Genomic DNA, 12,470 nt, shown 5'->3' with positions numbered 1-12,470 from the left:
ACCTGCTCTGTATAGCGACTGTATGTCAGGGACAAGTCCGAAAGAACAAACACCACTTATTCATATAAATCTGGATGGCCAGACGGATATTTGACGCCACCCCTTCCAGATGCAAATCCAGTGCCTTAGCCATTGTTCCAGCTTGCACAGTAAGTAGATTGGAATTAAAACAGAGACTATGACCTGTCTGTCCATTACCTATTATTTCGAAAATCATCCACCAAATGTATTTTGGGAGAAGTGTTAGAATTCTATATTACTGTCAAAAACAAAACGGCTCTGAGCACTATGGGACTTAACATCTGTGGTCATCAGTCCGCTAGAACTTAGAATTACTTAAACCTAACTAACCTAAGGACATCACACACATCCATGCCCGAGGCAGGATTCGAACCTGCTACCATAGCGGTCACGCGGTTCCAGACTGAAGCGCCTAGAACCGCACGGCCATATTACTGTCCATGTCGAGGTTCTTAGACCTCACACAATTCCATACAATACATTTGCAGCGCACTGAAGGACGTCCTACAGGTGCTACACGTGTAGAATAAACAGGTATTAAACTTTTGTAATTTCGAAATAGTGCCAGTGTGGTGAAAGTTCAGTCACTATCTTCTGTCCTCAAATTAAGGTGTTGATGATGTCCACTTTGCTTTTCCATACCTTCAGCCGATGACTTATCTTCTCGTTAAGGTTTCATACAGTAACTGTGGGCATGTTGCAATATTAAAACGAACAGTAAAAACTTTAATTCCATATTATTTGAATATTGTTACACTGGGAACTTGCAGTAGAGACATTAGTTATGATTATATTTACTGTATTGTATATGTGTTGCATTGATCTGACAGTTTCTGCTGTGTCAGTTGAATTTTCGCCACTGGTGCCATTCTAAGTAGGAGTACGCTGTTAACGGTGCTGTATTGTGCAGGCAGAGCTACTGTGTGGGAATCTATACGTTTGCCTTTGGTTGATTTATGTAAATTTCAAAGGCAGGAACAGAACGTATTGTAGCCAAGCCGCATTTGGTGTGGAGAATCGAAAACACGGGTGTAGGCGTGTTTATTACGCAGTCGTTCGGCGGCTGCGGGTCAGATGGCCTCAAAAGCGAGAGTGGATCCCCAGTGGCCGAGCGATTTGTTATTCCGAAAGAAAGGTTCAAATGGCTCTGAGCACTATGCGACTTAACTTCTGAGGTCATCAGTCGCCTAGAACTTAGAACTAATTAAACCTAACTAACCTAAGGACATCACACACATCCATGCCCGAGGCAGGATTCGAACCTGCGACCGTAGCGGTCGCTCGGCTCCAGACTGTAGCGCCTAGAACCGCACGGCCACTCCGGCCGATCCGAAAGAAAGAATCCACCACACTGTGAGACGAGGAAGCCAGTATTTGGGTTTTAATGAACGACTGTTGCTCATTTTCCGCGTATAATTGGTAGCGTAGCTCGACAGTAGCTACTCCGGTAATCAATACATACAGAAAGAACCGACGACGAATGATAGAAATCGTTGTTAGAGCGATAATGATGGTGGTGCTCTCTAAAATGCGTGGAAACCGTAGCGTCTTACTGGCTTTCTTTTTAGTGACGGAAAACGAGGAACAACAAATGAAACTGTCGTAAGTACTGACAGTGACCAGACGCACTACAAGAAGGCACATTAGTCACTAAAGCTAGAAAAAGCATCGCAAGTTGTCTATGTCACAACGCCAGAATCGAGAAACAGTAGTTTGAGCGGCTGGACAGTGAATTAACGGTATGTATTGACCACCAAATTCACCTGTTCTGAACTCAGTGGAACACACTTTGGAGTCTATGGGACACCAACACTGAGCTCACAAATTTACTGGAACTGTGTAATGTGTGCATCGACATCCGGTTCCACGTACCTCCGGAGATCTTCAAGGACTTGTAGAATCCATGCCACACAGAATCACTGAGCCAGCCGCGCTGCCCGAGCGGTTCTAGGCGCTTCAGTCGGGAACCGCGCGACTGCTACGGTCACAGTTTCGAATCCTGCCTCAGGCATGGATGTGTGTGATGTCCTTAGTTTAGTTAGGTTTAAGTAGTTCTAAGTTCTAGGGGACTGATGACCTCAGATGTTAAGTCCCAAAGTGTTCAGAGCCATTTGAACCATTTGAAGAATCACTGATATTTTGGCTCATTGGTTTAAGTCGCATTGTGGCACGTATTTGAATTGCCTTGTTCACCAGTGCGAGTCCAGGGTATCACAGTGACACTTCACATGGTGTGTGTGTGTGTGTGTGTGTGTGTGTGTGTGTGTATGTGTGTGCGTGAGAGAGAGAGAGAGAGAGAGAGAGAGAGAGAGAGAGAGAGAGAGAGAGATCCCCATCCGGCGTTAATTTATCGAACTCACTAATCACAAAAGCCGGGGTCATGCAGATTACTCATACAGATATAGATGCAGAACAGTTCAGGTGAAAGAACTGGCCACGAGATGGACCCTCCTCTTGCGTGAGGATTCGTAACGGTTGAATTATCTCATAACTCCATTGGCTTTTTAAGTTTCTAGTTAATCGTTTCTATACTAGGATTCCTGATCTAAAATCTAAATATTTTTCTTTCTCTATCTCCCCTTAATACCTGTATCACCACAACGGAAATATCCTGCAGTTGTCGTTAGTGTATCCACTAAGGACTCCAGCATCAAATATACTGCTGCTACATATACCATATGTGCTGTGATGACTTGCAGTGATGCAATATCCTTATTAATCGCTGTTGGATTGATGTCTTTTAATGGGAGACATCTGCTAGCAACAAGATCTGGCAACTGATTAATTTATTTCCCAACTTCATATCATTATTGGTATCACCTTCAGACGATACAAAACACCTCGAAGAATACACTTCCCTTACACAACTCATCTACATCTAGTAAAATGTCGACAGAGAGGCGTCTGCAGTTGTGACGACCATCCTAGAAAGTCACATTGTCTTCATCGGTCCTTGGCTTCAACATATGCATTCATCGGTCCTTGGCTTCAACATATGCATCATATTTCTTACCCAAGCTTTCTAAGACACAGAATGCTCTGAGATCTAAGACCACTCCATAGCTTGATTATAACTAACACAACTTTAAAGTCGGAAGAAACACTTACTCATTTGTTATATTAGGCCCAACCATAGTTTCATTGCTGCATCCTAAGGTGAAAGAGAGATTCACAGTGGTGTCCAAGAAGTGTGTATACCTTTCATTTGGTCTTTTCTCGACACTATGTGAGCCAGACTACAACACTGTCCAGCACATGTTAAATGTACCAGGAAGTGGCCAGTCGCAATAGAGGTGTGATCTGTAGTGGTGAGAAACAGAACTGAAAGAGGGACTCTAAAGGAGATTCCAAATTACCCGTATTATTCTCAGCACTCCTAGAGAAAGTAAATTCTTGAGTTGGGAAAATAAAGAAGGAATAAGTGGTAATAGATCGTATCCTGGACAACCAGTACAGTGTCATCCGAAAAATGAAAGTGGTTTAGATACGATCCATTAACACATATTCATCCTTTATTTACCCAGTTGAAGCATTTCCTGCCTCTAGAACTGGTGAGAACAATTTTGGTGATATAGAATCTTTCAATTCTGTATTGCTCACATTCTTGATCAAGTCTAGTGGCAGTTGTAATCTTGTTTTTCAAGCGATTTTAGAAAATTGTGTTCAAACTGACTCGAAAGCTTTATCGCAATCTACGAATTCCAGTCTAAGTGTCAACGCGAACTCATTGCCCGCTACTATTATTTTTATTGAATCATCGTCATTTGCTGGCGCCTTCCCTTACTTTGCACCTTGAAAGCCTTCGTACATCTTATGTGACACTAATCAGGCATTGTATTTCCGACTCATCTCTTGAATCACAGAAACATTTAAAATAATTCAATTTTGTCCATAGTTGCCAGCGTTTCTTCCGTGACTGTAATACTTTCGTTAGATAAACAACAACCGCCTCCAGTCACACTCGTGATTTTATTTCAGTTTAAAGAAACGTTATTAACACCAATAACATTAATTTAGGTATATTTCTTTTATATTTACTTGTGATTACGATCTGTGCATATTGCATATTAACTTTCCTGAACATGGCAATACCCTTCTGACACAGGAATGAGCACATTAAGGAAACGTGACGCAGAACAGAAGCTGTTAATAGATATTGAGGATACAAAAATTGTTCGTCTGACTCTGAGCAGAGAACATTAGAAAGTCATGATGAAATACAAATGGCAAAATGTCAGTCGTTGGTAATGAACACCATGGAAACGGTGGCAAAGCGGTAGAGTGCGAGGAGTATTTTTGAACAGAAGAACAGACCAACGTGTAACTGTTGCTATGCTAGACGTGTGACGTCCTTGGAAGCACGCAGACGGCCTGATTAGAGAGTGCTTCACACGTTCTCAATAACAGTGTTACACCACAATGGGAGTGAGTGGTGAACGAAGCTAAGCTTTGGTACTCACCGTCCAGTGGCATCAGGCGGCAGCAACAGCAGGCACTCAGGTCCAGCGACAGCCAAGTTCAGCAGATATGCAGCCAACAGCACTATGGACCTACAACACAACACGATGGCAGCTGTTTAGTTGCCTTTTCAGATGCAGTGCTGGAGCGAAGGGCTGTATCACGTACACTATTCACATAGTTACGACGGACTCATATATCTTATTTGGTTAAGTGACTTAGCACACAAGGTAACCCAAGTCTTTAGATTAAAATTTGTGAAACAAATAATTTGGAATAGAGAACTAAAGAATGAATATGTGGCTGTCATTTGCATAAACTACTTACACCTTGTAGCAGCGACTTTGACTCTTAGCAGTTGTACAAAGTGCTGAATGAAACTTTCAGATCGTGCATTACAATACAGCATAAAATTTTCGCCAGCTCTCTCAAGTATCGTTGTCTGTTGTACGACCTTTCAACCAGTCATTCTTGAGTATGTTCTAGGAAACATTTACTGGCGTAACAGACCAGATCGGTAAGATGTCACTACCAGTCCCAAAATACACTGATGAGTCAAAATATCACGCCCACAGCAAGCGAGATTGAATGCTGTCTTTTAGAGTTGTAGGCACGTGATGCATTAAGGAAAGTAGATGGTGCGCCAGAAATACAAGGAACGTTTGAAAAGTCCGTGCAAACTCCGAGAGATGGCACCACCGACGTGTATCCAGGTCATATTTAGTTAGTAGCAACTTTGGAAAGAACGCACACCAAGTTTCAGCCACATTGGTCTATTTCTTCGTGTTTGGCATTCGTGTGAATCAAGGAAGTCGAGTGACTGTTAAAAAATGGACGAAGAAGAGTTTCGTGTGGCGATTAAACATTACTTTATGAAAGGCAAAATGCCTCAGGAGACTAAAGAGAAGATTGATAAACATTACGGTGACTCTGCACGTTCGATTAGAACAGTTTATAAGTAGTTTCAAAATTTTCGCAGTGGTCATATGGGCAGAACTGATGCTGATCGTTCTGGATGCCCTGTGGAGGTTACTACTCCAGAAATCATTGATAAAATCCATGATACGGTGACGGATGACAGAAGCGTTAAGGTGTGTGAGATTCGTAGTGTAGTGGGCATCTCGAATGAACGAGTACATAATATTTTGCATAACATTTGGACACGAGAAAGCTATCCGCAAGATGGGTTCCGCGATTGCTCATGCTTGACAAAAACCGGAATCGTGTGAAGTCTTGCAAGGATGGTTTGAAGCTGTTCACGAAGAATCCGCAGGACTTTAAGCCTTGTTTCGTCACTGTGGATGAAACATGGATACATTACTATACTCCTGAGACCAAACAACAATCTAAACAATGGGTTACCAAGAGGGAATCTGCACCAAAAAAGGCGAAGACCAGTCCTTCGGCCGGAAAGGTTATGGCGACTGTCTTTTGGGATTCGCAAGGGATAATCCTAAGCGACTATCTGGAAAAGGGTAAAACTATCACAGGTGCGTACTATTCATCGTCATTGGACCGTCTGAGTAAGGAGCTGCAAGAAAAACGCCGGCGATTGGACAGAAAAAAAGTCATTTACCCCCACGACAGTGTACCAGCACAACCCTCAGCAGTTGTGGTCGCAAAATTAATGGAAATAGGATTTCAACTCGTTTCACATCCCCACCTATTCTCCAGACTTGGCTCCCTTAGACTACTATTTGTTCCTCAATTTGAAGAAATGGCAGGCGGGACAAAGATTTTATTCAAACGAGAAGGTGATTGCAGCGACTAATAGCTATTTTGCAGACTTGGACAATTCCTATTATTCGGAAGGGATCAACAAATTAGAACAGCGTTGGACGAAGTGTATAAGTCTAAAAGGAGACTATGTCGAAAAATAAAAAAGGTTTACCCCACACAGTTAAGTAGTTTTTATTTTTGCACGGACTTTTCAAATGCCCCTCGTAACTCCAGAATTTTGAACTGAAATAACACAACAATGCAAAACGACATTCACAAATTGAATTCGCAGTTTGAAAGAATAGAGCTTGCCATTTACATCACACACACACACACACACACACACACACACACACACTACGTTTTTAAAATGATATCATCCAAATAATGACCGTCCTACCGCATACACTACGCTCTAGATTTGATATCACCCAATTGACGAACGTTTCTTCCTATTCATTTCTTTCGATATTGCCTCTATTTTGTGATGGACAGCAGCTTTCAGGTCTAGTATTGTTCGTGGCTTACGATAGAAGAGGCCCGCTTTCAGGGTATCCCCAAACAAGCAATTCACAAGATGCGAGACTGGGGGAAATGGGCTGGTCAGGGAACATAAATCCGTAAGGAGATCAGCTGCTCTGGAAACATTTTTCTGAGAATGCCGGTCGATACTCTGTATGCGTGTGCAGTGGAAGCATCTTGTTGAAACACGCAGCAAGTTTCCCTAGGTCATTGAGTATCGGGTGTAGGAAACTGCGTAGCCTCTTTTACAGTCACAACTGCGTCGTCCTCTTCTAACAAATATTGGCCTACAATTCCGAAATCAGCAACAGCGCACCAAACAGTAACACGTTCGCTGTGGAGAGGGTGCTCAAGGATTTATCAAGGATATGCTTGCAGACCAGTACCGAAAAATTTGTTTATTGACCTACGAGTCTGGTGTCGGCTGCAGCACTTTCCGTCATAGGCTCACAACAAGCTTTGTGTCTGGCCCAATCACTTTCACTGAGTTCCTGCACAGTCCCCATTTGCACAGATGGCACTTCATCTCTGTCTGTAAAATTCTCCTTAGGGTGCAATCTGAGAACATCATAGCAATTGCTTGCGCACAGTCCAAACGTTGTGGAGATAACTCACGGGCATGCTTCTACGCATGGATGTTCTCCGGTGTCAGAGACTATGAGGCCTACAAAAAGATGGATTCATTTAAACATTCAAACCCGTTCTTCTTAAATTACTGTCCGACAACAGAATATCTACCTATCAGGAACTTTCTTGTGTCGACCTAGCCTAAAGTATCTATGAAATAAACGCTGTGGTCCAGTACCAGAATCAGCGTTTTTGAAGAAGTCTCTGCTACGAAACCTCGATGTTCACTCCACACCATGCCAACGACTGACTACTGACGAGGCAGTGCAAGTGTTCTCCAATGCCTCTCTTCTTGCTGCTGTGGTGCCACAATGTATGCGACATAAATAGCAAACACAACTCTTTCAAACTGAGTGTTAAATTTGAGAATCTCATTTCGCATTGTTGTGGTATTTACGTTTAAAGTTCAAGAGTTGTTTCTGCCGCCCCCTGCATGTAAGTGGAGATGAGTGGGTAATCATTCTAGTGACGATCGTGCTGGAAATGGGGAAATCCACTGACATTAGCGCCTTAGACAAAGCGCACGGTGCCATGACCGAATGCCTGGGAATGGGCATTTAGGAAATAGTGTAAATGGTCGCTTGTTTGTGTGCTACTGTAGTGAGCATCTGTGGAAAGTGGCTGAAGGGTAGTGTGGGTTGAAGGACAAGTTCATAACAAAGTGCTGATATCCATACCTTAACGTAGAATTTGGAGGGTTGCCTGCTCTGTATAAAGGATAGAAGGCGATTTATAATTTATCTGACGACAGAGTACAATGCAGGTTGTGGCGTTTGTGCTACATCGTGCGTCATAATTTTATGTCTGTACAACAGTGCATTCATTACAACAGCTGTACGTGCTAGTAGAGAGACAGGTTGCCCGCTCCACTACTCCACTAATGACAGATGGTTAAGACATCTGGATCCTGAGTGTGGGGAAGCTCTGACAGTAGGAGAATTTGTCCCTGAGCGACAGCAGACTGTAGGAAATAGCACTTACCAAAATTGGCGGGAAGATGCTTAACTCTCAGTAGTAATATTTAATGCATGATTTTGTAGAGAACCAATCTAACCACCCTAGAACCTTTATATATGCTGATTCTTTGTAGCTGCATTTTCATTTATTAAAGATTAATTTGGATAGGATAAGAAGTGACTTAAATTATTAAATAAACATCTGCAGAGATGGATGATCCTTAAGTAAATACATCCCTCCGAGCGGATGGGAAAGGTCAGCATTAGTCATCAATAAGGCTCTGTGATGCGATCACTTACCATCCCCTCTAGCTCAGTGAACGGTAGTGTGAACATGCAGTTCGTGATCAGATGGACCTTTCATGTTACGGTTAAGTGAAAGTCATACAAATGATAACTTGCTTTGGGCAACCTTAATTTGATGTAAAAAATTTTGTAAGAAAAGACAATGGCGCAGTGTTTGAGATTTTCAATGCTTGAGATAGTATGATTAGAAGTCACGATCATTTCTTTGGTTGAAGAATTTCAACTGGCTTTCATGTAGCATTGATTTTGTCGCATCGCCAGACATAAATTTCGTTATTTCACTTGGATAAATAATGTCTTAAAGTAAAGGCTGGAATATTATTGTAGTGACAGTAAAAGCAATTCCAAAAGTACAATGATTTGCACTGTTAAAAACAGTAATGTCAGAAGCCGTGACCTATGGAGAAGAATTTCAGTGGGTCAGTGAGACCGCTTTAGAAGTTATGAGATAAGGAAGCCTGTTTTCAAACTACACTCCTGGAAATGGAAAAAAGAACACATTGACACCGGTGTGTCAGACCCACCATACTTGCTCCGGACACTGCGAGAGGGCTGTACAAGCAATGATCACACGCACGGCACAGCGGACACACCAGGAACCGCGGTGTTGGCCGTCGAATGGCGCTAGCTGCGCAGCATTTGTGCACCGCCGCCGTCAGTGTCAGCCAGTTTGCCGTGGCATACGGAGCTCCATCGCAGTCTTTAACACTGGTAGCATGCCGCGACAGCGTGGACGTGAACCGTATGTGCAGTTGACGGACTTTGAGCGAGGGCGTATAGTGGGCATGCGGGAGGCCGGGTGGACGTACCGCCGAATTGCTCAACACGTGGGGCGTGAGGTCTCCACAGTACATCGATGTTGTCGCCAGTGGTCGGCGGAAGGTGCACGTGCCCGTCGACCTGGGACCGGACCGCAGCGACGCACGGATGCACGCCAAGACCGTAGGATCCTACGCAGTGCCGTAGGGGACCGCACCGCCACTTCCCAGCAAATTAGGGACACTGTTGCTCCTGGGGTATCGGCGAGGACCATTCGCAACCGTCTCCATGAAGCTGGGCTACGGTCCCGCACGCCGTTAGGCCGTCTTCCGCTCACGCCCCAACATCGTGCAGCCCGCCTCCAGTGGTGTCGCGACAGGCGTGAATGGAGGGACGAATGGAGACGTGTCGTCTTCAGCGATGAGAGTCGCTTCTGCCTTGGTGCCAATGATGGTCGTATGCGTGTTTGGCGCCGTGCAGGTGAGCGCCACAATCAGGACTGCATACGACCGAGGCACACAGGGCCAACACCCGGCATCATGGTGTGGGGATCGATCTCCTACACTGGCCGTACACCACTGGTGATCGTCGAGGGGACACTGAATAGTGCACGGTACATCCAAACCGTCATCGAACCCATCGTTCTACCATTCCTAGACCGGCAAGGGAACTTGCTGTTCCAACAGGACAATGCACGTCCGCATGTATCCCGTGCCACCCAACGTGCTCTAGAAGGTGTAAGTCAACTACCCTGGCCAGCAAGATCTCCCGATCTTTCCCCCATTGAGCATGTTTGGGACTGGATGAAGCGTCGTCTCACGCGGTCTGCACGTCCAGCACGAACGCTGGTCCAACTGAGGCGCCAGGTGGAAATGGCATGGCAAGCCGTTCCACAGGACTACATCCAGCATCTCTACGATCGTCTCCATGGGAGAATAGCAGCCTGCATTGCTGCGAAAGGTGGATATACACTGTACTAGTGCCGACATTGTGCATGCTCTGTTGCCTGTGTCTATGTGCCTGTGGTTCTGTCAGTGTGATCATGTGATGTATCTGACCGCAGGAATGTGTCAATAAAGTTTCCCCTTCCTGGGACAATGAATTCACGGTGTTCTTATTTCAATTTCCAGGAGTGTATACAAAACTGCAACCATTCACTTTTTTGAATGATCATGTTTTATTCCATGAACCGGTTTTCGAACCTTTTTAGATGGTTTCAGGAAGTTATATCATTATTGCTAGGATAATGTTGGGTGCTGGCTTGCGACAGTGTAGGCGGCATTTTCGGTTAGTGTCCATCTGTCTGCCTCCATTTTGATGTCCAGTTGTTATATCACACTTCCACACAAACTATATTAATTTACACTCTGACAGCGAGACTTTTCCAGCATCCAGCATGCGCTTTACAAATGTTGCTTGTTACAAGCAACTTTCCGCAGAGGGCAACACCGCCTGCAGTTTTCTGTCGGACAATAATAGATGGCGTAAGACTCTTATTCCCCAACAATGGTCGAGTCCAAATACGTCGTCCTCTAGGCGAACAGCTGCTCGAAACTTGCACCACGCCACGGATGCAGGCCGATGGCGACAGTATTATGCTACGGCGGATATTCAACTGGTCTTCCATGGGACCTTTGACAATAATCGATGGCATCACGATAGCTGGTTACTATATGAACATTACTGCGGACCATCTGCATCCCTTTGTGTTTCATGTCTTCCGCAACAGCGATGCATCTTTCAGCATGATAACTGTCTGTGTCATAAGCAGAACCGTGTTGCAATGATTTGAGTAGCCTGATAGTGAAAACATGTTGATGTCCGAACCATCAAATTCACCTGATCTCAACCAGATAGAACACATGTGGGACACCACTGGGCACCAATTCTGAGCCCATAAACAGGTCCGTAATTTTCGGAAATTTTGTGACTTGTGCAAAGATATCGGTTCCACATATCTCTGGAAACCTACCAAGGACTTGTCGAATCAATGCTATGCAGGATCGCTGGTGTATTGGATTCCGAAGTGGACCAACATGCTGTTAAGCAGTTAGTTATAATGTTTTTGGCTCACCAGTGTAATTTCCTCGCCTTAAAGGGGGTAGGACGTCAGACCGGTAGACTTAGAGCAGGAGACGCACCACAGGACATTTTACTTTCCACTGTTTTTACTTTTACAAATAAATTCATAAAACTTTGTCAGCATGACCAGGAAGGATTCAGAATTCATACTCATAGCAATGGAAATTCAAAAACTTAAACAAAATAATTTTTTTACATGTCAAATTTCATTATTTTTTCACTTACTATTGGCTGCATTTGTTGCTATAGGTACACTTTTCTTCATAAGTAAAAGCGGTTCTTCAATGAATTTTGCACAGCATACAAACCATACTTACAGGTGTATGAAACTCTAGAATTTTCCAAATTTATTGAAAACTGTGGGAAAAATTGAGAAAATTAACTCTGAAATTTGAGTTTTTTCTAAACATGAAGTTTAAAATGTAACAGCTCATTCATTTTCTCATAAATGAAATAAATTCTAGAGTTCCATACACCTGTAAGTACGGTTTGTATGCTGTACAAAATTCATGGAAGAACCTCTCTTACTTATGAAGAAAAGTGTAGCTATAGCAACAAATGCAACCAATAGTAAGTGAAAAAATTATGAAATTTCAAATGTACAAAATATTTATTTTGTTATGGTTTTGAACTTCCACTGCTATGAGTGTGAATCCCGAATCCTCCCTGGTCATACTGACAGCGATTCATGAATTTTTTTGTAAAAGTATAAACAATGGAAATTAAAATGTCCTGTGGTGCCTTTCCTGCTCCAAGTTGGCCTGTTTGACATTCTACCCCCCCCCCCCCCCCTTAAGCGCCCAAAGTCACCCTACAGATACACCACTATTATGGGAACCTGCAGAAGTTTATCCAGGGACGGGGGTGGGTGCAAGAGCGTAAAAATACCACTTTTCATGTGAAAGAGTTGGTCAGTTTCGAGATGCGTCATGCCATATGAACTAAATTTAAACCAGAGGTGCAGGGGAAAATGAAAAACCACGTCTAGAATTGTGTGAGAAATCTATAATAAATAAAAAC

General features: G+C 43.6%; 1 protein-coding gene across 1 annotated transcript in view; it reads right to left on the bottom strand.

Annotated features, from left to right (window-relative positions):
* Nucleotides 1-12,470, bottom strand: part of LOC126235371 (peroxidase-like) — a 184,284-nt gene that overhangs the window by 162,097 nt on the left and 9,717 nt on the right. Inside the window, exon 2 of the mRNA XM_049944093.1 lies at nucleotides 4,482-4,571. Coding sequence (XP_049800050.1) covers nucleotides 4,482-4,571 — 90 coding nt within the window. The remainder of the gene's footprint in view (nucleotides 1-4,481; nucleotides 4,572-12,470) is intronic.

This window comes from Schistocerca nitens, chromosome 2, assembly GCF_023898315.1.
Source record: "Schistocerca nitens isolate TAMUIC-IGC-003100 chromosome 2, iqSchNite1.1, whole genome shotgun sequence".
Taxonomy (NCBI): Eukaryota; Metazoa; Arthropoda; class Insecta; order Orthoptera; family Acrididae; genus Schistocerca; species Schistocerca nitens.
This window is presented reverse-complemented; position numbering and strand designations above follow the sequence as displayed.